The sequence below is a fragment of the Rhinatrema bivittatum genome, chromosome 8 (assembly GCF_901001135.1).
Source record: "Rhinatrema bivittatum chromosome 8, aRhiBiv1.1, whole genome shotgun sequence".
Classification (NCBI taxonomy): Eukaryota; Metazoa; Chordata; class Amphibia; order Gymnophiona; family Rhinatrematidae; genus Rhinatrema; species Rhinatrema bivittatum.
In genome coordinates this window covers 242,217,544-242,243,875 of record NC_042622.1, presented here as the reverse complement: position 1 = coordinate 242,243,875, position 26,332 = coordinate 242,217,544, and the positions used below count along the sequence as shown (strand labels likewise).

Sequence of the window (26,332 nt, the reverse complement as noted above, 5' to 3'; positions counted from 1 at the left end):
CTTACCACCCCAATACTGTGGTCCATGATGGGTCTTTGATCCTGGACGGGACTAGCGCTCATCCCAGAAGAGAAAGATAATTCCTGGGCAGTCTCTCCAGTTTGCTGATTCCCTCTACGGATAATATGACTATCCATAGGGCCTTTCATCTCTTTAGAGGCTGGGGTAGACGTTATTGGTTTTATCTTCCTTTTCTTCCCCATTTGGAGCTCTCCTCAGATCTTCCTCCAGGGGCGCGCCCCTTTGGCGCGCGGCTTCGGCGCGCCGGCGGCTGCGCGCCGCTGTGTTGGTCTTTTGTAGTACAGCCTCGTCAGCTGTTAATGACGTCAGCGTTAGGAGGCGGGTTCAGCGTCTCGCCAGTACGGTCCCCCACGTCCTCTCTCGGGTCTCTCTCAGCAGGTAGGCTTCCGGTTTCTCCGGGGCTGTGCTGGTCTTTTGTAGCACAGCCTCGTCAGCTGTTAATGACGTCGGCGTTAGGAGGCGGGTTCAGCGTCTCGCCGGTACGATCCCCCACGTCCTCTCTCGGGTCTCTTTCAGCAGGTAGGCTTCCGGTTTCTCCGGGGCTGTGCTGGTCTTTTGTAGCACAGCCTCGTCAGCTGTTAATGACGTCGGCGTTAGGAGGCGGGTTCAATGTCTCGCCGGTACGGTCCCCCACGTCCTCTCTCGGGTCTCTCTCAGCAGGTAGGCTTCCGGTTTCTCCGGGGCTGTGCTGGTCTTTTGTAGCACAGCCTCGTCAGCTGTTAATGACGTCGGCGTTAGGAGGCGGGTTCAGCGTCTCGCCGGTACGGTCCCCCACGTCCTCTCTCGGGTCTCTCTCAGCAGGTAGGCTTCCGGTTTCTCCGGGGCTGTGCTGGTCTTTTGTAGCACAGCCTCGTCAGCTGTTAATGACGTCGGCGTTAGGAGGCGGGTTCAGCGTCTCGCCGGTACGGTCCCCCATGTCCTCTCTCGGGTCTCTCTCAGCAGGTAGGCTTCCGCCAGTGAAGGTTTTTAAGGATAGGGGTAATATGATTTGATTTGCATGTGTTACTAATGATCCTTGCTGTGGCATTTTGCAGTATCTGGAGAGGTCTGATAGAGGAGGAAGGAAGGCCAAGATATAGGGAGTTGCAATAATCTAGCTTAGATGTCAGTGTGGCTTGGATAACAGTTTTAAGGTCGTGGGTGTGGAGAAGGGTCTTGAGGTTTTTTTAGGACCATGAGCTTGTAAAAACCTCCCTTAATAACAGAAGTGATGTGGTTTTTGAGGTCCAGATGAGGATCGATTAGGACGCCTAAATTTCGTACAGAGGGTTGCGAAAGGAGAGACGTGGTCAGAGGGTGCGGCCAGCTTAAAGGTTTGGTGGTTATGTATGAGCAGTAGCTCAGTTTTAGCAGAGTTGAGGGCAAGTTGCATGGATGTGAGTAATGTGTTGATGGAAGAAAAGCATTTCTCCCAAAAGCTTAGTGTGGTAGGTAGTGAGTCGTGGATGGGGATGATGATTTGGACGTCATCAGCGTAGATATAGAATTTGAGTCCAAGATTAGTGAGGTGATGACAGAGGGGGAGGAGGTATATGTTAAATAGTGTGGAGGAAAGGGAAGAGCCTTGGGGTCACCTTGGGAGAGGGAGAAACGTGAGGATTCTGAGGAACCAAGTTTAACGGAGAAGCATCTGTTAGTTAGATAGGATTTGAACCATAGATAGGATTTGAACCATAGAATTTGAACCATAGGCGGGCAATGAGGAGGTCATGGCTTATCGTGTCGAAGGCGGCGGAAATGTCGAGGAAGGCAATAAGGAAGTTATGACCTTGGTCGAGGCTGGTGAGGAGGAGGTCTGTAAGGGATAGAAGGAGGGTTTCAGTACTTAAATTCTTACGAAAACCAAACTGTGCTGAGTGGAGTATGTTGCAGTCCTCAAGGAATGCCATGAGCTGTGTATTAACTACTTTCTCCATGATTTTAGAGATGAAAGGGAGATTGGAAATCGGTCGGTAGTTAGTTGGGTCTTTGGGGTCTAGAGAGGGCTTCTTGAGCAGGGTTTTACTAACACGTGTTTAAGAGGGTCAGGGATGGAACCTGTAGAGAGGGAGCAGTTAATTAGGTCAGCTAGGGGTGAGGCAATGGTGTTAGGGATGGAGATGAGATTTTTTATGGGTATAGTATCAGAAGGATGGGATGCAGGTTTGGCGAAAACTTTAAAAGATTGAAAAAAAATGTAAAAAGTGCCAGTGGTCAGGTTAGGGAAATGGAAACTCAGTTAACCAGCGTCCAGTTCCCTAACCCGTGGTTGTGTGCCGGTTAGGAAAACGGACACCGATAAATTCAGTGCCTGTTTTCTTAACCCGCAGACCGCTGACCTTTCCTGGGCGCCTGCTGCCAAGGAGGCACTAGGGGTGCGACCCCTAATTTAAATATTGCATGGCGCCCCAGGAGAGGTACCTGGGTGCGCATTAGGAAAGCGGGCACTGAACACTCAGCTCCCGCTTTCGGCGTATTTTTTTTTGCATCGGCCCTAAAGTGAATTGAAACAAAGTGTTAAAATTTTGTTAAAATTTCCTGTTTTGTTCCAAGGAAAACACATCACTATCCGGGATGGCTTAGACACTCCTTAGAGGAGAGCGGGTGAGCCAGCTTGCATTTGTCCACCTGAATACATTCCTGGACACGAGCTGATACATTGTGTGTCTTTTTTCGACATGGGCATCTTGGAGCAAACGGGTCCATGTCTCCTTTTTTGCTAAGGCGATCTTGTTAAGACTGAATTCTGGCTCTTCGTGCAGCAGACAGGAAGTGTATAATGCAAGGTGGTGCTTGGAGCTGGACCAGAGACTTTCGGAAACCTATGCTGGCTTTCTGCTGCTGGTTTGGTTGGGGTCCCGGGTGGAACTGACATGCAGTGGTTGAGCAAAAATAAGCAGTAAGTTAGGGTCTGCAACTGCTGGAGACTTGGAAGGTATCTATGTAATAAAAGTTTATTATTTGCATAGTGTAGTAGCAGATAATTCACATGATTACAAGGTAGCTGTCCCAAAGAGCTTGCAATCTAAGCCTACACATAAGTGGGTTAAGTGACCTATTCAAGGTCACACAGTGCCCTAGTTGTTGGAGTTATGACTTGTAGTTGCTAGATCACTCCAAACAGAGAGAGTTCAGTGATTCGGGCCAGTCACACTTTGGTTGAATCCTCTAATCAAATTCTGTACTTACAATTGAGGCGCTCTAGGTGTCTAACGGCATACTTCCCCGAGCGACCTGAAAATATCTTGAGTTTTTCAAAATTTAAATAAAAGACTGAGTTTGCTTTGAATTGCAGGGGGAAGGAAGAGGAGGTATGCAAGGACATTAGAAGCAAAATGGAGTACATCTGACCCTCAGCCGGAGGGTCAGATGGTGTTCCTGGAACACCAGAATTGTAACCGCAAGCCTTGTGAAAATAAAGTCCTAACTTAATTTATGCAAAATCCGCAGACCTCAGATTTAGTTACCAGACCTCGTTTTTTAAAATAAATTTTCAAATGGCATAGTTTGTAGCAAGGTCTGCAGAAATAAATGTTTGAAGGGAGGGAGGGAGAGGGGAAATTGATACACATGAACTTTTGTTCCGATTTCTGGATTTTTTTTTTTTTTTTTGTATCTGCCTGGATTGATTTTAGCCGATTCTGATCTCTGCTTGAATAGATTTTACTAGGCCATGTGCTGCTGTGTATGCTTTCACGTGGATAAATTGGTTCCCTGGACACAGAGCAAGGTTTCCTGAATTGGTTTGCTCAATATTAGAAAAAGGATAAATATTAAACAAAAAGTAAATTCTCCAACCCTTTGCGTTTGAGCTAAACCCCCTGTGCTCATATTCAAGTTGAAAGCTCTTTTGGTGAAAGAATATTTAAACCTTGCACATTATTATACTATTTTTCTGTTTGATTTTTTTTCCAGTAGTAAACAATTTGAGTACTGGAAGCGGAAAAAAAACAAAACACACTGGCTATATTAATATTATTCCATCAGGGTATCCCAGATCCATCCTGGGGGGCCCCCCACAACCAGTCGGGTTTTCAGGATCTCCACTGTGAATATGCATGAGATGAATGGGTCTATATCATGAAGCCTCAGTCTATGCGTATTCACCCTCTGGCTGTGGGGCCAGCACGACACGCCTGGGAATCCCCGGGTCACGTAAAACTCCAGCAGTCTGCAGGAAGGCTTGTTGCGTCGTCGTCTGGCTTAGGGCCAGATGAGCAAAGCCTTTTCACATAGACACAAAATGGGAAAAACCTCTTTAGCACATCTGGCCCCACATGAGTTCATTCCGGGTGTCCTCTTCTGCCCCGCCCCTCTCTCAACACCAAACTATTACTATTATGTGTTCCGGTTTAATTTGGACTTGGCAGGATCTTTGCTGCCCCCCTGTGATCAAATAATTAACAACTTTTAAACGGTTTTGTGTGGTTTCAAAATTAGCTTGAGTTCAGGCAGAGAGGGTGCCATATTTGGTCCTGCAAAGGGCTGGATCCTTTATGGGTTGGGAAGATGCATCCACATGAAAATTATACGAAGAGGAATATATGTGAGCTTCCGAGACCGTCTGAAGGACTGACCTTCATAGTCTTAAACACTGTTTCTGTTGAAATGAAAAATTCAAAGCTTACTATATTTTTTTCAAGAACATAAGTATTCCAGGTGCTGTCTCACCATGGAGCGATAGAGGCATTATGACATTTTCCATTTTATTAACCATTCCCTTCCTAATAATTCCTAACATTGTTTGCTTTTTTGACTGCTGCAGCACACTGAGCCGACGATTTCAAAGTATTATCCACTATGACACCTACATCTTTTTCCTGGGTGGTACCTCCTAATATAGAACCTAATCATCGTGTAATTACAGCAAGGGTTATTTTTCTCTATATGCAACACTGTGCACTTGTCCACATTAAATTTCATCTGCCATTTGGATGCTCAATCTTCCAGTCTTGCAAGGTCCACCTGCAATGTATCACAATCCGCTTATGATTTAACTACTCTGAATAATTTTGTATCATCTGCAAATCTGATGACCTCACTTGTATTCTTTTCCAGATCATATAATACCTCTTAGCTCAACAACTAAAGAATTAATTTTCCAATCCCTCTTGTCTATTTTGCAGATACCTAATTCATAATTGATTCATTTTAATTCGCCTGTATATAACTTTTCTATTACTACTGTTGTTGTTTTAATGTTATTTGTTATTAGTATTTATTCAATTTTCTCCAAGTTCATTTTCCTGTTCCATGTAAGACACACTTGTTAAGTCACTCCAATGTTATATGTAAACCGAAGTGATTAGCAACATTGTTGCTAGAACTTCGGTATATAAAAAATGTTAAATAAATAAATAAATAAATAAATAATTTATAAATATATTGAAAAGCACCGGTCCAAGTACAGATCGCTGAGGTACTCCACTGTTTACCCTTTTCCACTGGGAAAATTGACCATTTAATCCTACTCTGTTAGATGTGATTCGGCCAAACCTTTTGGCCTTCGTTATCGGCCTGCCACGGGAAAGTTTGTTTCCCGCTGTTTGGGCTGATTTTTTTCCGGCTGTCCCAATCCGCCAAAAAAAAAAAAAAAATACCCCAACCCTTCAGATTTAATTAGAATCCCCCACCCTCCCAACCCCCCCCAAAAAAAAAAACTTGCCTAAAGTCCCTAGTGGTCCAGCGGGGATCCCGGGAATGATTTCCCGCTCTCAGGCCGTCAGCTGCCAGAAAGAATATTGGTAACATGCTAAACAAACATATATATATATATGGAAATGCCTATCTATGAGAGAAACTGATTTCTGTTTTAACTTTTAAAACATTTTTTGAGGACCCCCTTCTTTCAAAGAGGAGAGGTATCCTCCCTCAACCCTGTACTGAGACTTCTGGTTCGCCGCTGGCCCAGAGAGAGGAATATCAGTGCCGACAGCCTTAAACCTACGTCCTCCCGAGACACTGATCCATTCCTGGGTTTTCTGCTGCCCTCGCGTATGGTCTGGATTTACCTTGGTGGCGCTGCTCCTAGATTCCCCAGCACCATTCTCATGCTGCCTGCTAGGAGGTCTCAGCTGACCTCTGACCCCAACCTGTTTGGCATCACAGCGGTGGTTTACTTTTCTTTCTATGCTTTCAAAAGAGGCACTGGCGCATCTGCTGGACAGTAACAAATGGGGGGCAACTTTCAGTAGCCCACATAGTACAAGGTCCACAAGTATGTTTATACCTCTGCACCATAGAGAAGCTATCCAAGTATGTCTCTTAAAAAAAAAAAAAAGTAGCTGCCTAAGTGCCCTTTCTGTGGGTGCAGGGAACAGAAGTGAAATAACGAATGTAGATTTAAAAACTCAGTTCTGTGCTCACTGTTTTACTCCCTCTCAGAAGCAACTCTTTCTTTCAGCCCGACAAGAAGTGTGTACATTCTGAAAGTACATGTGCACTTTTAGGAAGATTAAGAGGTAGATGGGGGAGAGTTCAGTTTTCACCCTGGAGAGTCTAGTCTGATACCTCCACAGTTACCTGGCTAAATCCCTTTTGAAAACTGTCCTAGTGATTTTAGCTTTTCCAAGGACCTTATGCCAGGACCTCATGCCAGGGGTATGTGCTTGTTACAATAATTGTGAAATCATAGCCCAGGAGTGACCAGCCTTCAAGAGCCACAGGCAGATTGAATTTTCAGAATTATATACTATGTATATGCATTAGATATGTATTTGCATACAATGGAGGAAGTGCATGTAAATAATCTCAGGCATGTTCCTTGTGGATAACCTGCGAACCAGACCTAATTGTGACTGTAATAGCCAATGTCATCCAATCGAATCCAGCAAGTGGGGGTCGATTTGTAACTTTTCCCAGTATGGCTGGGCCAGCCATACTGGGATTGTAGGGGATAACTGGGGAGTATTATTTCTGTGGGATGAGGGTTGCTGCCTGGCATGTGAACTTGGTTGTGCCGTAGAATGTCACAGCTTTATTTTTGTAATACAGGTTGGTTGGAGAATATTGATACTCCTTTTATCTTTAGCCCCTTTCTTCTAGTGTTATCTGCATCCCTTTTACCTTGTGGTTTGTCTGAGGTAGTCCATTCCCTGTATTTCAGGGCTTCCCAAAGATCTCATGAGCTTTAATGGGCAGTTAGATTTTAAGAATTTCCACATTAAATATGCATATACCTGGTCTCTGCTGTATATATATTTATTGGGTACACCTTGATTGTGGATATTCTAAAAATCCAGCTGCCTGTGGGGGTCATCAGGACAGGTTTTGTTTCAATGATTTAACTCTGAGCTGCATAAGGCCCCAAATAATGTGGTCCATATTCAGCCATTTGGCAGCTAGATAAGTTAGCCAGATACACTTATCTGGCTAATATAACTGGGATATTAGCAGCACGGCCGCACCGCTTAATATACCCATCTTTATTAAAGGTTAGCTGGATGGGTTCACCGACTAAGTCTGCTGCTCCCTGGAACACTTGCCGCCCGCCCTAGGAATGCCCCTGACATATCTGGCTAAATTCTAGTTAGACTAGCCGTTAAGCCCGTAATAACGGGCTACATTTAAAAAAAAAAATTTCGGTCCATTTCCTTCCCACTCCCTCCCCCCCCTCTATTCTCCCTCCCTCTCACCTTCCCCCTCCCTCCCTCCTCTATTCTCCCTCCCTCTCACCTTCCCCCCTCCCTCCTCTATTCTCCCTCCCTCTCACCTTCCCCCTCCCTCTCACTTCCCCCCTCCATTCTCCCTCCCTCTCACCTTCTCCCTCCCTCTCCCCCTCTATTCTCCCTCCCTCTCTATTCTCCCTCCATCTCACCTCCCCCCTCCATTCTCCCTCTCCCCCTCTATTCTCCCTCCCTCTCACCTTCCCGCCTACCTCTATTCTCCCTCCCCTCACTCTCTCCTCCCTCCCCCAATGCCCTCCCCTTTCAGCTCATCCGCAGACAGAAGATCTCCGGGGGGGGAGGGGGGGTGTCCCTCCCACACGCGCGCGGCTGCCGCTCCTGCTCGTCACAGCTGCCGCCGCTAATGCTCCTCCCACTCCTGCTTTTCGCCGCCGCTCCTGCTGCCCCAGCGCCATTTTTTTTTTTCGGGCACGTTCGGCTCTGACCGACGTGCTCGCCCGCACATGCGCGGTAGAGCTGCTCTCTACTGCGCATTTGCAGGCCGTCGGTCAGAGCCCATTTATAAGGTAGATAAGTCGCTGAATAGTGCTTCTAAGCCATTTAGATGGACAACTTTTCAGTTATTTGTCTAAATGGCTTTTGAATATCTAACCCATAATAACATAGTAATGATGGCAGATAAAGATCAAATGGTCCATCCAGTCTGCCCAGTAATTTGCTTATAGTAGTATCTGCCACTCCATGTAGGTTACCCCCATGCTTTCTGTTAAGGGTATTAACTGCTGCTCCATGCAGATTACCCCATGCGATCTGTTAAGAGTAGTAAGTGCCGCTCCATGTAGGTTATCCCCATGTGCTCTGTTATGGGTAGTAATTGCCACTCCATGTAGGCTACCCCCATGCGTTCTGTTATGGGTAGTAATTGCCGCTCCATGTAGGTTACCCCCCATGCGTTCTGATATGGGTAGTAATTGCCGCTCCATATAGGTTACCCCCATGCGTTCTGTTATGGGTAGTAATTGCCGCTCCATGTAGGCTACCCCCATGCGTTCTGTTATGGGTAGTAATTGCCGCTCCATGTAGGCTACCCCCATGCGTCCTGTTATGGGTAGTAATTGCTGCTCCATGTAGGTTACCCCCCCATGCGTTCTGTTATGGGTAGTAATTGCCGCTCCATGTAGGCTACCCCCATGCGTTCTGTTATGGGTAGTAATTGCCGCTCCATGTAGGCTACCCCCATGCGTTCTGTTATGGGTAGTAATTGCCGCTCCATGTAGGCTACCCCCATGCGTTCTGTTATGGGTAGTAATTGCCGCTCCATGTAGGCTACCCCCATGCGTTCTGTTAAGGGTATTAACTGCTGCTCCATGTAGGTTATCCCCATGTGTTCTGTTAAGAGTAGTAAGTGCCGCTCCATGTAGGTTACCCCCATGCGTTCTGTTATGGGTAGTAATTGCCGTTGCATGTAGGTTATCCCCATGCGTTCTGTTATGGTAGTAATTGCCGCTCCATGTAGGTTATCCCCATGCGTTCTGTTATGGGTAGTAATTGGCGCTCCATGTAGGTTACCCCCATGTGTTCTGTTATGGTAGTAATTGCCGCTCCATGTAGGTTACCCCCATGCGTTCTGTTATGGGTAGTAATTGCCGTTGCATGTAGGTTACCCTCATGCGTTCTGTTATGGTAGTAATTGCCACTCCATGTAGGTTACCCTCATGCGTTCTGTTATGGGTAGTAATTGCCGCTCCATGTAGGTTACCCCCATGCGTTCTGTTATGGGTAGTAATTGCCGCTCCATGTAGGTTATCCCCATGCGTTCTGTTATGGGTAGTAATTGCCGCTCCATGTAGGTTATCCCCATGCGTTCTGTTATGGGTAGTAATTGCCGTTGCATGTAGGTTACCCCCATGCGTTCTGTTATGGTAGTAATTGCCGCTCCATGTAGGTTATCCCCATGCGTTCTGTTATGGGTAGTAATTGCCGCTCCATGTAGGCTACCCCCATGCGTTCTGTTAAGGGTATTAACTGCTGCTCCATGTAGGTTATCCCCATGCGTTCTGTTAAGAGTAGTAAGTGCCGCTCCATGTAGGTTACCCCCATGCGTTCTGTTATGGGTAGTAATTGCCGTTGCATGTAGGTTATCCCCATGCGTTCTGTTATGGTAGTAATTGCCGCTCCATGTAGGTTATCCCCATGCGTTCTGTTATGGGTAGTAATTGGCGCTCCATGTAGGTTACCCCCATGTGTTCTGTTATGGTAGTAATTGCCGCTCCATGTAGGTTACCCCCATGCGTTCTGTTATGGGTAGTAATTGCCGTTGCATGTAGGTTACCCTCATGCGTTCTGTTATGGTAGTAATTGCCGCTCCATGTAGGTTACCCTCATGCGTTCTGTTATGGGTAGTAATTGCCGCTCCATGTAGGTTACCCCCATGCGTTCTGTTATGGGTAGTAATTGCCGCTCCATGTAGGTTATCCCCATGCGTTCTGTTATGGGTAGTAATTGCCGCTCCATGTAGGTTATCCCCATGCGTTCTGTTATGGGTAGTAATTGCCGTTGCATGTAGGTTACCCCCATGCGTTCTGTTATGGTAGTAATTGCCGCTCCATGTAGGTTATCCCCATGCGTTCTGTTATGGGTAGTAATTGCCGCTCCATGTAGGTTATCCCCATGCATTGTGTTAAGGGTAGTAACTGCCATTCTGTGCAGTTTGATTTTGAAGAAGGTGAGTGTGATGGGGGATGCTGCAATAGTGGAGGCAGAAGACTGGATTATCATGTGGAGTGAAGGAGTCTGTTGGGCAATCAGTCATCCTTCAGCCTAACCCAACCGCATGAGTGCATTAAACTTAGGGTCCCTCCTGTGCTAAGTGGCCTGGTTCCCAGAGGGAGATTTCCTTTTTTGGCCAGTCCAGGATTTTGTACTTGCATCCCCTGTCCCATGCTATTTGTAGTCCTTCTTTTATTTTTTAAATCAGCACAACAGGTGCCAAAAATGCATTGTGGTGGGGGGAGGTGTCTGAAAACCCAGACTGGTCTAAAGCTTTCCTCTGGAAACTGGGTCACTCGGAAGCCCTGTGCTGGTGGTGGTTTTTGGATATTAGTAAGATTGGGCTTGACCTTTTCTAATCTTCACAAAAGCTCCCTTCTGGCATTCTACCTACGCATGCTGAGATTAGCCTGGGTCGGGAAAGACTCTGAAAGGTCTGTTCATTGTAACTGTCTCGGCTTCCTGTTTATAAATCTCCCAACGCTGTAACTACCAAACCTGGAGCCAGCCTCTTGTTCAACAAATATTATGGTGCTGAAATGTTTGTGAATACAGCCCAGTGCACATTCAGGCTGGAAAATCAGCATCAAAAGCCCCTCATGCATTGCCAAGGCCAGAGTCAGACTCTGCTTCTGCAGACGCTGCACAAAAAAATAGGCAACTTGATTTTGGGTTGTCACGGTGTAAGCCTGGCATAGGGGATGCGCTCATATCCTTTCATTTGGGCCCACAGAGGCCTGAAGTCAGGAATGATCCTCTACTGACAAGGCAGCATTACCACCTCACCTTGAACAGGCTGATCCAGTCCTGCTTTTGCCCTGTTTCATGCATGGAATTGTAGTTACTGATCTTTTCCTAAGAAAATTGGAAGCTACATCTCTCAGCATGCAGTAGGATAAAACCTGACCTGGATCAACCTAACGTGGAGCCAGATGGTCAACCCTGCTTTGAAGCCACTTCTCACAACCTGACAGGCATGGGAAGAGCAAGCTTTAGCTAGGATTAAATTGCTTTTTCTTCTGGTTTGAAATCACTTCTTTGAGATATTTTTTATTATTTATTTACTTAATATACCACAGTTCAATATTTATTATCAAAGTGGTGCACAGCCAAATTAAAATGAAATGTACAAAACTTAATAAAATAATATAAAATACATCATGGAGTGGAGTAGTAGCCTAGTGGTTAGTGCAGCAGCTATGAACCAGGGAAACCAGAATTCAAATCCCACTCCTTGTGAGCTTGGGCCAGTTACTTTACCCTCAGTTGCCTCAGGTACAAACTTAGGGCCTGATTCATTAAGACTTTTCTCCTATTTTGTGTCTATCGGAAAAACCCTTACTGAATCAGGTCCTTAGATTGTGATCCTTGTGGGGACAGGGAAATTCCTTCAGTACCTGAATGTAATCTGCTTTGAAGATCCAACAAGCAGAATATAAATCAAATAAATAAACCTCAGTACAAACAACATAAATCAATAAAACCACAAATAAAATCATTAATGACCTTATGTACCCATCTCCATTGCATTTTTCATGAGGTTTTAAATCCCTACCTCTCTGTTTAATGTTTTTTGTTTTGTTTTTTTTTGGGGGGGGAGGGTATTTTTGTGATTGTGAATATCTTTTTATACAATACAGTGTAAATGTATTCAGGACAGCGGGCATTTGTATGACAAACATGCCTACAGGCGAAAACAAATCCCACGTTCTCAAAGGATTTTGGATGCACTGTCATTTTAAAAAATAATTTCACTCCAGGAAGTGTCTTTAAGTGTGTACAGGAGTAATCTGAGACGCGGCACCCATTTGAGTTTACTCCCTGGGATTAAAAACTCTTTTTTTATAAAAATAGAAAGAAGAAAAACCACGGAATTCAGTTACACAAGTTTTCTGAATAGTATCCAAATGACCTAAGTTTTTCAATTACAAAGCCCAACATGTCCTGATCTGTTTTTATTTTAAATTTAGGAACCCTGTATTTCCTCAACATTACATTTGTCCATTTCTTGATCTTACTCCTGGGTCTCCTTTCTTTGTTTTGTGGCCTATTTTTCTATTTCTGATAGCGTTGCACTTATTTTATTTTTGTTAAATCTCCTTCCTGGATCCTGTCCTTTGGTGGTCACCCTATACTACTATATTTTATGTGGATGGGTTAGACACTTGCCTAGGGTGATGGGAGTCCTGATGACAATCAGCAGAGGCAGCATCTCTGTTGATTCTTTTAATTGATTTAAGTTCCTAATGGTGGGAGCAGCTGTGTAGGAAGAGCTTTCAAGAATATCAAACTGAGAAACAGAGTTGTAGAATTCAGAATGGGAATGAGAAAATGGTTATTTTTAAGTTGTTTTGTTTTAAGTGGCCAGCTCAATAATCGATTCAAAAAAAATTAAAAAGAAAACAAGAGTTTTACGTTTTCATCCTAAATGTAACATGACAGCTGCTGCTTTTTCTAGATGTAAAGCTGATTTGACATGTCAAGTTTGTGTTGGCAACAGCGAAGAAGGGGGAGGAGAGGGAAACGCTCGTTTCTTTCATAAGCAAGAATCTTAAGAAAGTATGTGAGGGCGGCGAGTCTTGCACCTTCCGCGCTACCGAGGTGGGGGGGGTGAGGCGGATAAAGTCCGTGCTGCCACCAACGCTGAAAACTTGCTGAGAACAGGAAAACTCCGGCGCCAGATCCGGACTGACCCCCGTGCGCCACGCCGGGGGGTGGAGAATGGAGCCCCGAGAGGAGACGGCAGCTTCGCTGTGAGAGCGTTCCCGGAGCTCGCGCACGCACCTGTCCCGTAGAGAAACCCCGCGTCGCCTGCACCGAGGGAGGGGCGCTTAGTTTCAGGTGGCTTCGCGAGGAGTCTGCTGTTTTGGAAGGAGCCGACCCGCAGCCCTGCTTGAGCCATGCTGCCCGCCGGGGAACAGGCCGGGGTGGCAAGGAGCCCGTCTTGCGCCGCGCCTCAGCTGGCCGGGGCTCCTGCCCCCAGGAGTTCGCTGCTGATTTCTCCCGCCAGCTCTCCTCGCAGCTCGCCCCAGAGCTCCCCTCGCAGCTCGCCCCTGCTTTTCAGGAAGCTCTTGCTGAGCCGTGACAGCCGAATGCAGAGACGGTTCACCGTGGCCCACCCCCCATGGTAAGGGGCGAGGGGTTAAAGATTGGTGGGGGAGGCATTGGTGGGTATCAGCAACATTCGACCCCCCCATCATCGCTTGAGCCCACATTTGTGGTTCTGGTATGAGAGTGCTGGGATGTGTCAGAGATTAATGAGAAGGAAAAGGTGCATGGAGACATCACACCCTTTCAGTGGACTTCCTGGAAAAAAAAAAAAGAAGCAGTAGCAATGCTTGCCATTTTATAATGCTAGTAGACTTATGCAGTTCTCTGTAATAGTGAGGATAAGTTCTTTCCCTAAAGAGAGTTCAGACTAAGTTGGGTATCTGAGATGAAGTGATTTCTTCAAGGTCACAGGAGGTGCCAGTGGGAACAGTGAGCTCTGTATTTTATGAGATTGTGTTATTTTAGTTTGAATGCCTGTTGTGTTTTATTTTTATTGATCCTTCATGATACTTGTATGGCTATTCTTTGTTCAACTCCAAAATCCTCATATAAGAGTGCAAAAAATTAACCATTAACAGGCCAATTTAACAGAAAAATTTTTGTTGGAAGGAGTGGAACGTTTCATATACATTATCATAAATCCCCACCGGGGGTAATATGGCTGTTGATTATAATCATAAACGTCCCATCTCCGACCAATATATGTGATGAATGTGCAAAATGTGCTACTATCCACAAGCTTTTTGTTAAATCATTTTTTTTATCTATAACTATAAAACATTATGCATAATTGATAGTGGTGAAACAAATCACTTCAGTTTTAAGTGCAGTCAGACGCTACTCATTAGCCTTGTGTATTGATCCCAACGAAGGGTAAAGAATCTCAACAGCCGCAGATGGCACAACCTAGAATGGCTTAACCGGCAGTCTCTTATGGCTTAAAAATAAGCTCATAACAACACCCCGACTTATCTGGTGGTTGAGAGGGTCACCGACGTAGCCACGTTTCAGGTCCACATTGAGACCTTTCATCAGGGAGTTTATCCTCTTGCGATGTATCGTCGGTCAGTGTTGGGCCATGCCTGCTAGGTTCCTGGCGTGAGTCTGGGGACTCTATCCAAGGCTGCCGGTTAAGCCATTCTAGGTTGTGCCATCTGCGGCTGTTGAGATTCTTTACCCTTCGTTGGGATCAATACACAAGGCTAATGAGTAGCGTCTGACTGCACTTAAAACTGAAGTGATTTGTTTCACCACTATCAATTATGCATAATGTTTTATAGTTATAGATAAAAAAATGATTTAACAAAAAGCTTGTGGATAGTAGCACATTTTGCACATTCATCACATATATTGGTCGGAGGTGGGACGTTTATGATTATAATCAACAGCCATATTACCCCCGGTGGGGATTTATGATAATGTATATGAAACGTTCCACTCCTTCCAACAAAAATTTTTCTGTTAAATTGGCCTGTTAATGGTTAATCTTTTGCACTCTTATATGAGGATTTTGGAGTTGAACAAAGAATAGCCATACAAGTATCATGAAGGATTTGTTTTGAGGTTTACATAGCATTGTAAGGATCCTTCTTAAATTACATTGGTGCCCATTGATAAGAAGTTGTTATTTTTATTGATGACATATGTTTTATTTTGGATTGGTATTATGTATGTTTTACATGTTTGTTGTATTTTGTATTCTTGTTTCCTACCTTAAACTGTCATTGGAAAGGTGGGAAATAAATCTAAGAAAAGTAAAGCTTTCAATCCATTACTGAAAACACCCCTCCTCCCTAATGTCTGCAGTGTCCACAGGACAGTTATAGCTTGGAGCTCCAAGGAGTCAAGCTTTTCATTTTCAAGTTTAAGAGCTCAGGGAATATTGATGGAATGTTTCCTTTATCTTTCTGTGACTCAGCAACATATCTGGTTGCTTCCACAGCAACCTAACAAACTAGCTTGACTTGTATTACCTGCATTGCATGGGCCACTTGTTAAGTGAAGGGTTAGTAAGAAAGCCGATTTGTCCTTGCTAATTGCCTATTCAGTTTAAAGCATGGGATGGTGTTGAGTTGGACTCTAGCTGTTTTCATCCTGGAAAAACTGGATTCTCTGAGGACAAGCAGAATGTCACTCCTCTCAAGTGGATGACATCTTCCAATGGAGCCTGGCCTGGAACTTTTATGTCAGATTTTCTAGAACTTTATTTATTTAATAATTTTTATATACCATCGTTCAGGAACCATCACAATGGTTTACATAAATTTGTAAAACAAGAAGAATAAAAACAAGGTTACATTACAATTAGATAAAAATACTAGCTAACAGAGACAAAAACTGTTATTTTGTAAATATTAAAACAATATGTTATCGAATAAAACTGTAAAAGCGAGGTGATTATATGCCTTCAACTGTTTTATTTATATAAAGTTTAAAAGGAAAATTAAGGCAGACTGTAGGGTAAGAGGAGAGTGTATGGGAGTGTATGTCAACATATGCATCCATATGGGGGCCCCTTCAGTCTCTTGCTTGCCACAGAGCCCACCACTTGTGGTTCCTCATTCTCCTGCGCCTAGGCCTGTGTTTCGGCCATTTTTGGATCACAGGATCATTTGTCTGGTCCTGTTGTCTTGTTCTGTCTCTGTGTAGTTTCCTTAGATACGTTTTCTTTCCATCTCAGTGGTGGGTTGGCGCATCATCGGTGCCCAGTAGGCATTGATTTCCCTGCCATTATAGAGTTCAACTTTACCTCTCTTGATTTCCAGTTGGCTGGGTCTAGAAAATTCCAGCAAGCTTTCTGTGCTCTAGGGTTATGTCCATCACTGATCCTCATGATAGATGTATCCTAATGCCTGGGGGAATCACATGATGTCCAGAGATGTCACCTGTGTGTGAACATGAAATCGAAGGGACAGCGATCTCGACTGGACCAGATGGAGAAGCACTTCAGGTAGTTTGATGCTTTGAAGGAGCTTGGAGTTACAATGGTTAAGGGGGATGCATCGGCTTCACAGGAGAGCTTTGGTTCCTTAATGTTGAGCACCAATAGAGCCCTGAAAAACAGGCCTTTGCCTGGCTGTTCCTGATCAAACCAAAACTAATCAATGCCACTGCTGTAGCGATTAAACCTATGATCGATCAATCAGGAGCTGCTGCTCGATCGCTGGGATATAAAATTATTTGAGCTTTCAATACGACCTTATACAAACTTATTTGATAAATGTTGTGAACAATTTTTTTGACACCTGCTCTTTATACAATATATACTTGTGTTGAAACGTCGTGTGTAAGTGGCTTTAAAATTTATCAAGGAGTGGAGGGAAAGGCAAGGGGTTCTACCTCTGATCAAAGGCAAGGGGTTCTACCTCTTCAACGCTGGCAATGTGGGAAGTCTCAGAAGCATCAGCATTGGTCTCCGTTGGTGCATAATGCTGAGGGTGGGGATAGTTCAGCTGCGGCTATGAATCCCCAGAAGTGGTCCCATGGAGAGGAGTGCTTATCCTCACCAGTGGCCCAGAAACTGTGCCAGTCTCCAAGGGTCCAGGTATCCACCACCAATACATGTATCAGGAAGATATGGCTACCCCTCCTGCCTCCCAATTATTTTTTATTTATTTATTTAAAATCTTTTCTATACCGTCGTTAAGCTAGTTGCCGTCACAACGGTTCACAGTAAGGCACATAATTTCAAACTTAAATGTGTTGAATTATATTAACTAAACAGGTGCCATCAAATACTGTAACATAGTTTCATATTAAATATTACTTAGTGGTTGTGATAAGTCATGTCTACTTTAAGTATATCGGCGATAAGATAAATTAACACTTAAGTCTGGTCCTCTGTGGTTGCAATCTAATAGAGGTAAAGTAAAATAAAATATATACACACACACACACCATTCGAGTAAACTGATGTGTGTGTGTGTGTGGGAGTTCTTCGGACTGCATCATACAATTCCCTGGATTCTACTCTTCATTCCCTTTGTGGTATGCTTGCTTAAATAGCCATGTTTTTAAACTTTTTTTGAATGCTTTGATGTCTCTTTGTGTTTTGATTTCTAAAGGCACTGTGTTCCATATTATAGGTCCTGCTAGGGATAGGGCCCTATCCCTTACTTGCGTTAGTCTGGCTGTTTTTACTGAGGGAATAGTTAGTAGGGCTTTGTTTGCTGATCTCAAGTTTCTATTAGGGACGTGTACGTGAAGGGCTGTGTTCAGCCATTCTGCCTTTTCATCGTGCATTAATTTATGTATGGTGCAAAGAGTCTTGATTGAATTCTTTGTTCAATGGGTAGCCAGTGTAGTTCAATTAGGGTTTGGTGATATGGTCTCTTTTACTTTTACCAGTTAAAATTCTTGCAGCTGTGTTTTGTAATACCTGTAGAGGTCTTATTGTGGTGTGGGGTAATCCTAGTAGAAGGGCATTACAGTAATCAGTGGAGATGTGAAGACGATCGGGTTCGGCTAGAGGGGGGGGGGGAAATCTGATCGTGGGTGATGTGAATCGGAATTGGTTCCGATTCACATCATTTTTTTTTTTTAGTGAGGCCCGACCCTTTAAAATTAACCCCTTACCTTCCCCCACCCTCCCGAACCCCCCAAAAACTTTTTACGAGTACCTGGTGGTCCAGTGGGGGCAGGGGGACCGATCTCCCGCTCTCGGTCCATCGGCGCCATTTTGGCTGCCACTCAAAAATGGCGCTGATGGCCCGATAAAAAAAAAAAACAAACCCACCCGACCCTTTAAAAACGACCCCTTAGCTTCCCCCACCCTCCCGAGCCCCCCAAAACATTTTAAAATTACCTGGTGGTCTAGTGGTGGTTCCGGGAGCGATCTCCCGTTCTCGGGCCATCAGCTGCCACTCATAAAGATGGCGCCAATGGCCCTTTGCCCTTACCATATGACAGGGTATCCGTACCATTGGCCGGCTCTTGTCACATGGTAGGAGCACTGGATGGCCAGCGGCCATCTTTAAATACGGTGGCCATCTTTAAATACGGCGGTGGCCATCTTTACGATGGCGGCAGCCATCTTTAAAGATGGTGCCGGCCAGCTGGTGAATGAAATATTTTGTTATGCTAGATATCAGAACATAGTTATACATCCAGATGACACATTTTCTGAAGATCTGACAGAGAATGATTAGCGGATCTATCAGGTCTTAGACCATCTCTGGAAACACAAGTTCCTTACCTTCCTTCTAGACCAGTCAAAATTATGGGAATTCTCTCTTCATAGCTGCTGGAGTCAGAGGACATATCTTCTTTTTCTCGCTTGTAACATCAAATCCATGTATAAGGCAGGCGTGGCCTCTGGCCGTTACCAGTAGAATCTATCTTTAGCAGGTGTAGACTAGTGAGGACAGTTCTTTAATTCAGCTTGCAGAGTCTTAGTTAGGTTTTGACCTGGTTGAGACTATTGGCTCTGTAGCAACTGCCTTAGGGATTACTTCCCCCAGTGATGGCCTCCTAAGGGATATAATTTCCTGCTTCTCTTGGGCCTGCTCCTGTTACTCTGAGGGGTTTTGCCGAGCAACTCTGGTAGAGGGGGTTCCAGCCTTCCTTTGGGGAGGTGCAGGGAGAAGCGCGAGAACAGAGATATTAGCAAAGCAGGGGCTGGACTTCCCTTCCTTCTTTCTTTCTCCTTCCCCCTTCTCTCCCCTGAAGCTTCCTGAGCTGAGCTTGTAGAAACATAGAGGTTGATATTAAAAAGCCATTTAGACGGATAACTGAAAAATTATCCATCTAAATGGTTTCCCAACGATATTCATTGCTGTATGCGGCTAGAATTTAGCTGCATAAGTCAGGGGCATTCCAGCTGCAGGCGGGAGGCGTTTCCGGGTGAAGCAGAGTTAGCTGTATGACTGTCCTAAAGTTAGCCGGTTAGATATAACCGACTAACTTTAAAATAGCCAGGAATATTCAATGGCGCATCCGCTGGCTTGGGAGGCGGCAGTAGCAGCTCTTTTTATTTTGATGTTGATCAGCAGTTGGCAGTGTTAGGGCCACTTGCAGCCTTGGTGCCTTAAAGCACACGTTAAGGCCCTTTCAAGCCATGGCAGTCAGTAAACAGCAGCAACTAAGCCTATGACACATATTGGAGGCGCATTACGGCTTGGTTGCTCCAGGCAGCCTCAGTACACAGGCTTGCAAGCCTTTGGGGGGCAGACACAGCCCTACTGGTAACTTAAAAAAAAAAAAAAGGTGGAGGAGCAGGGAGAATTAGGCAGACTACTGGGGGAAGAACTGTGGGGAGCAGAGTCAGTGGCCCTAGTTGGGAGGTCAGATGTCCCTTGCATTTTTGTGGCCAGGCCCCTCTCTGAAACATCCTATGCCGGGGGCAAAGACTAAGCCTGGGGGTGGGGGGGGGGCATTGTTTGTTCGGATCCTCAGGAAGGACTTCCTAGGAATACCAAAGGAACCTTTTCACCAGAGTCTGTGTTTCTGATGCATTAGGCCTTTTGCGCCATGCAGAGGCCAGGGATGAAAGCATTCCCAAGTCTACCCCGCCTCTTTCATTTTTCTAAGGATAGAGAAACAGGAAAAAAGGTGAGGAATATATCAATATACAAAATCTTCAAAAAAAACCTTACAAATTTCAAACATAGTCCACCATAAAATATTGAAGAGGAAAAAGAACTTGGTGCAGAAATTTAAACTCACTAGATGACATTTTATTCTAGTGAGTACTGCAGTCTCTTCCCCCTTCCTCCTATTTTATTCTTTATTATATTTTTTATTCTTTAATTCATTTTTAATTTCTTTTAATACAATTAATTCAAATCAATCACATATCATTGAGCTTTTCAAAAAAATATATTTAAAAAAATTATTTAGCTTTTTGCCATTGAAAAACAACTGAACAGTATTGTAATGTACCTACACAGCATGCTTCGTGCCCGTAGGGTCCCTAGAAGAAGGGGAATGCTCCTCTGAGGAGGAAAAGTCCTTAGCTGTACATCTGTTCCACAGAGAGGGATTGTCTGCACTAATCTGCAGTGTGATGACAGCTCTTAAGATTGTAGTCACCAGGGGCAAGACCAGATGGAAGGGGACCCTATCCTACAAGGAGTCCGAAACCCCCCGAAGACCATCTCCTTGCATAGTTTTATAAAGCATGATGCTAAAACAATGGGATTCTCCGCGGGGGGGAGGGTCAAAAGAGGGGTAGACGTAAGGGTATAAGACAAAAATACTCTGAGGATCCCCAAGAGTGTTGCCTTGGTTTCAGCAGTCACCTGCAAAATGACTATACTAGTGAAAGGTGGGACAGCATGGAGAGACCCCCAGGATAGAAAGATTGAAGTGGTATTGAAGCAAGCCTTTTCTATTGATGCCGTTGTCATGCAGGCCTCTGTTTAGGGGGGCTATGCAGCACAGGTGGTGATATGCTGGATGCAACAGCTACCGGAGTTCGATGATACAGCAAGGATAAAATCTGGAGTTATCTTTCTATCAGATACTTTATATGACTTTATCAGGATGGCCGCCCAAGCGATAGCCTCGAAGGTGGTGACAAGGAGGCTATCGCTTGGGACTCCCCATATGTCATGACTTATTCAGCCCTGCTTGTCGATGGAGAAAGAAAGTTTGCTTAACGTAAACAGGGTTCTCCATAGACAGCAGGTTGAATTAGCCATGCTTAATATCCGCAAGTTTTAGCAGATTACACTAAATGAAGTTTTAGCGGATTACAGCGATACACTCATAATAGTTACATACATAAACAAACTCAATTTAACAACTAGCACAGAGTCTATCATTTTTCCATTACTCTACAACCATATTGTAAATACTGCATAATTTAGTGGGCAAGGGAGACCCAAGTTGTAGAGTACTGGAAGCAATGATAGACTCTGTTTGTGCTAGTTGTTAAATTGAGTTTGTTTATGAGTGTATTGTGGTATTCCGCTAAAATTTGTAGATTTAGTGTAATCTGCTAAAACTTGTGGGTATTAAGCATGGCTAATTCAACCTGCTGTCTATGGAGAACCCTGTTTACATTAAGCAAACTTTCTTTCTCCATTAACAATCAGGACTGAATAAGCCATGATGCATGGAGTCCCAAGCTAAGGGTTGCAATGGAGTGATACTAAAAAAAATCAACATGGCTTCCACCATGGAGAGTGGATTACTGGGTGAACAGTAACTGGTAGAAACTTGGATTGAGTGTAGAGCACCACTCTATTGTTGAAAAACTGCATGTAGATGAGTAATGCACTAATGCCTGGAGTTCACTGATTATCCCAGGACAAGCAGGATATAGTCCTCACATATGGGTGACATCACTGGACAGAGCCCTATTGCGGAAAACTTTCTGTCAAAGTTTCTAGAAGCTTTTGACTGACACACTGAGCCTGCCCAGCATGCTATGATCCCTTGAGCCACAGGGGTCTCCCTTCAGTCTTCTTTTTTCCACGCTGCTGTTAGCCTCGCGGTGAAGGAGCCCTGTGTGGTAGTTTTCACACACTATTTTTCTCAACAGAAAAAATTCACGAGTTTTTCAAAGTTATCCTCGCCAAAGGGGTCTCCCTTTTTCCATTATTCGGTGAGTACAATTTTTCTGACTCCGAAAAAGCCTCGGATAGAAGAGTCATCGATACCCTCGATGCCTATCACTCCCAGGCAATCCCCACTGATATCGTTGCTGGGTACCGTGCCACCACAGAAATCTGTGGAAGAGCCGGTTCCACCTTCGCTGCCACCCCCTATAGCTGCTGTGACATCACCAGCTATAAGGGCAGAACTGAACGGTTACATCCACCAGACAGTTAGAGAAGCTCTACGGGAGATTCCATCAATGCTATTACCGGCACCGATTCCTTCACCAGTGCCGATTCCATCACCGGCACAGATACCGGCACTAACACCAATTCCATCATTGGTGCCGATACCATCGCCGATGCCTGATTTGACACTATTGGCACCGATACTAGCCAAGCTAGATGCTCTTATCGGTGCCATTCCGGTTCAGCCATTACCATTGGGATCAAAGACTCCAATTCCCAGTCCTGGGGACAATGATGTCTGAAAACGTTTACCAATGTCTGAACCAATACCAGAACCATTGGGGATTTCACATCAGAGACCTTCCTTTTCTCCATTGAGTCCATCGATGCCACCAATGAAACGATCGATGCCTTTGATGCCACCATCCCACCCTCGCTCTACTCCTCCTCGACGACCTTCTTCGGACACCTGGGATGAGGGAGACACCGATACTTCATCAGAGGATATTTTATCGGATTCATCCCCTCTGGAAGAGAGGAGAAAGTCCCCTCCAGAGGACCTCTCTTTTTCCATTTTTGTAAGAGAAATGGCAGATACCATCCCTTTTCAGTTAGTGACAGAAGAGGACACCAGACAAAAAACCCTAGAGGTTTTACAATTTGTGGATCCTCCTAAAGAAGTTCTGGCAATCCCTGTACATGAAGTACTCATGGATCTCCTGCACAGACTATAGGAACACCCTTGTACCATACCACCAGTAAACAAGCGGACTGATGCCACTTACCTGGTGCAACATATTCCAGGTTTTCAGAAAACTCAGCTTCCGCACCAGTCTGTTGTAGTAGAGTCGGCCCAAAAAAAATCGAAGAGAATCCGACCACACTCATCTACACCTCCTGGAAAGGATCAGAAGTTTTTGGACACTCTTGGCCGAAAAGTGTTTCAAGGGTCCATGCTGGTTTCCAGAATTGCGTCATATTAGTGATATATGACTCAGTACCAGCGCAATTTGTGGAAGCAAATTCAAGAGCTGTCAGATTCACTTCCTCAACAGTTCCAGGATTCCTTTAATAATATCATTTATAAAGGCCTAGAAGCTGGGAAACATGAGGTCTGAGCAGCCTATGACAGTTTCAAAAACATCGTCCAGAATGGCTGCAAACAGGAATCTGTGCTCGTAGATGGGCCTGGCTGAAAGCTTCAGACCTTAGGTCAGAAATGCAGGAAAAATTAGCAGACCTTCCTGTACAGGAGATAATCTCTTTGGAGAGAAAGTACAGGATGCTGTAACACAGCTGAAAGAACATTCGGAGACTATACGTCAACTCTCTTGTGTTCCACCAGAGTCACAGTCTTCTGCACGACGACCAGCCAGGAAAGACTCTAGAAAGCCCTATTATAGGCCAAGGAGATACTATCCCCCAGCACCCTGTGGCAGCGCATCCAGACCAGCCCAGAGAGGCCAAGCTAGACAACCAAGAGCACCTAGGACCCAACCTCCTCCTCAGACAGGCCCTGCATCAGGATTTTGAAATCCTGCCAGAGGACAGCAGCCTCTCCACCAACCCGACCCCAAACCTACCTGTAGGAGATCGGATCTCATATTTTCGTCCAATTGGTCGCACATCACCACAGATCAATGGGTACTCTCCCAAACACCCCCACCAAGCTCGTTTTGTGTAGCACAAAATCATTCCTCACTTCTGCAAACAGAATTATCCACCCTCCTGAGCGCCAGGGCCGTGGAACCAGTTCCCTGACCTCAGCAGGGCAGAGTATTCTCTTCCCCGCTATTTCCTCATTCCAAAGAAACAGGAGGCTTTCGTCCCATCTTAGACCTTTGAAAACTCAACAAATTTCTACGGAAGGAAAAGTTCAGGATGGTATCCTTAGGCACCATGCTTCCTCTACTTCAAATGGGAGACTGGCTCTGTTGTCTGGATCTTCAAGTTTGTGACCCCATTTCCTAGTGGGTCACAAACATTTCAGTACGGAGTGCTGCCATTTGGACTTGCCTCAGCACCAAAAGTTTTCAGAAAATGCATAGCTGTGGCAGCGGCCCATCTAATCAAAGAAAACATACATGTATTTGTTGCGACCGTCACTTCCCGACGGCTTCACTTCACCTACCTTTCCTTTTTTGCAGCTCCTCCTGCTCTTCATGGATGCCTGGCTGCTGCAGTGTCCGCCTGCCGTCCCTCTCCAGCGTCCCCGGACCGGCTTGGGCGCTGCCTCCCACCAATGTTCTACAGGTACCTTAGGGCGCGTGCACCATGAAGCCCTCATTCTTATTTCCTCATTGGCACATTCCTCAGGGGCATCCCCCTGTGATTACGTTGCGCTGCCCAGATATTTAAGCCTACAGTTTATTGCTAGCCGTTGAGTTAGCAAGGGGGAATCTTATGATGGGAGTCGCTCTCCATACCCAGCTATTCTGCCTTTCCAACTTCCATTGGACTCTTTCTGCTAATGGGGTACCCGCTCCTCGGGGCCTCTTTTACTTCTTTCAGGTCGCTATCAGGTAACCGGTTACTCGCTCCTCGAAGGTCCATGTTCCCTGACCTGCTGCCTGCATCTATCTCCTCTTCTACTTGGAAGAATTCGCTACAGACACCATCAGTGAGTACTACCATCATCCACTCCTCAGAGCTATCTCCCTGGAACCAGGTACTCACTCCTCCAGGGCCTGCCTCCGTTCCAGCGCCAGTGCCATCTCCTCCGTGGAACCGCTGTGTGAGTACTTAGCCAACGAGTCTCTCTGCTTCCAGGGATCTGGTACTCGCTCCTCGAGGGCAGCTCTCCCTATCTCGGGGCTATCTCCATATTTGGGACTGCTGTTGAATGTTCTATTGTACTCACTTTCTGAGTTTCTCTCCACGACAAGCACTGCTACCGGAGGAACCGCTGTTCCAGCGCCCTTGGGAATACTAGCCCAGCCGGGCTAACATCTTCCTACTCACTACTGCCACCCATCTGGGGCTTCTCAAACTGTCTAAATAAAGATATAATCTCTGTGTGTCCAGAGCTGAGCCTGGACACACAGGGGACTTCCCCCCCCCCCCCCCCCCCCGTGGGCATGGTCAGCTGCCACAGTGTCCAAGGGTCCACCCAAACCTCACTAATTATAACAGTATTCCCATATCTTGACTACTGGCTCATAAAGAGTCAATCAAGACAAGGAGCTCTCGACTCCCTCAAACGCACAATCTGCTTCATTCATTGGGATTTCTAATCAATTACAAAAAATCCCATCTTCTACCATCTTGCATTCTACAATTCATCGGAGCAGAATTGAACACAACCGTATCCAAAGCCTTCCTCCCAAGGGACCGTGCAGAGACTCTATCCACTTTAGCGAGCTCTCTGCACACAAGGCAAACAGCAACTGCCCATCAGTTCCTCATTCTAGGTCACATGGCTTCTACGGTTCATGTCACCCCTATGGCCAGACTAGCCACGAGAGTAACACAATGGACTTTGAGATCACAATGGATCCAAGCCATTCAACCACTGTCGTCTCCAATTCAAATAACCCACCAGTTACGTTCATCACTCCTCTGGTGGACGAACATGAACAACTTGCTAACAGGTCTACCATTTCAACAACCAGTTCCACAAGTGACCTTAACTACAGATGCATCCACATTAGGTTGGGGAACACATGTAGACAATCTTCAGACTCAAGGTACTTGGACAAAACTCGAAGCAACATTTCAAATCAACTTCCTAGAGCTTCGAGCTATACGTTATGCTCTATATGCATTCAAGGACTGCCTTTCACACAAGACTGTCCTCATATAAACAGACAACACAGTTGCCATGTGGTACATGAACAAACAGGGAGGTACAAGCTCTTATCTCCTTTGCCAGGAAGCCGCGCAGATTTGGGACTGGGCCCTAACACATTTCATGTTTCTCCGGGCCACTTATCTAGCAGGCATACACAACGTACTTGCAGATCGCCTCAGTCATCTGTTCCATCCCCATGAATGGTTCCTGGATCCATAGGTAACGACCAGAATCTTTCAACATTGGGGTCAACCAACAATAGACATCTTTGCATCCGAACTGAATTACAAAGTGCACAGATTCTGCTCCCTCCACAGGTAGAGAAACCAGTTAGCCATGAACGCCTTTGCTTGCCCCTGGAACTCAGG

General features: G+C 45.3%; 1 protein-coding gene across 2 annotated transcripts in view; it reads left to right on the top strand.

Moving 5' to 3' along the window:
• PDE4C (phosphodiesterase 4C) overlaps nt 1-26,332 on the top strand; it is a 969,601-nt gene that overhangs the window by 400,372 nt on the left and 542,897 nt on the right. Inside the window, exon 1 of one of the 2 annotated variants that reach the window (XM_029614336.1) lies at nt 12,943-13,521. The exons of the other annotated variant lie outside the window; for it this stretch is intronic. Within the exon in view, the coding sequence (XP_029470196.1) occupies nt 13,295-13,521 (227 nt within the window). The 5' untranslated portion in view covers nt 12,943-13,294. Of the gene's footprint in view, nt 1-12,942; nt 13,522-26,332 lie in introns of those variants that run through there. 2 annotated transcript variants of the gene reach the window in all.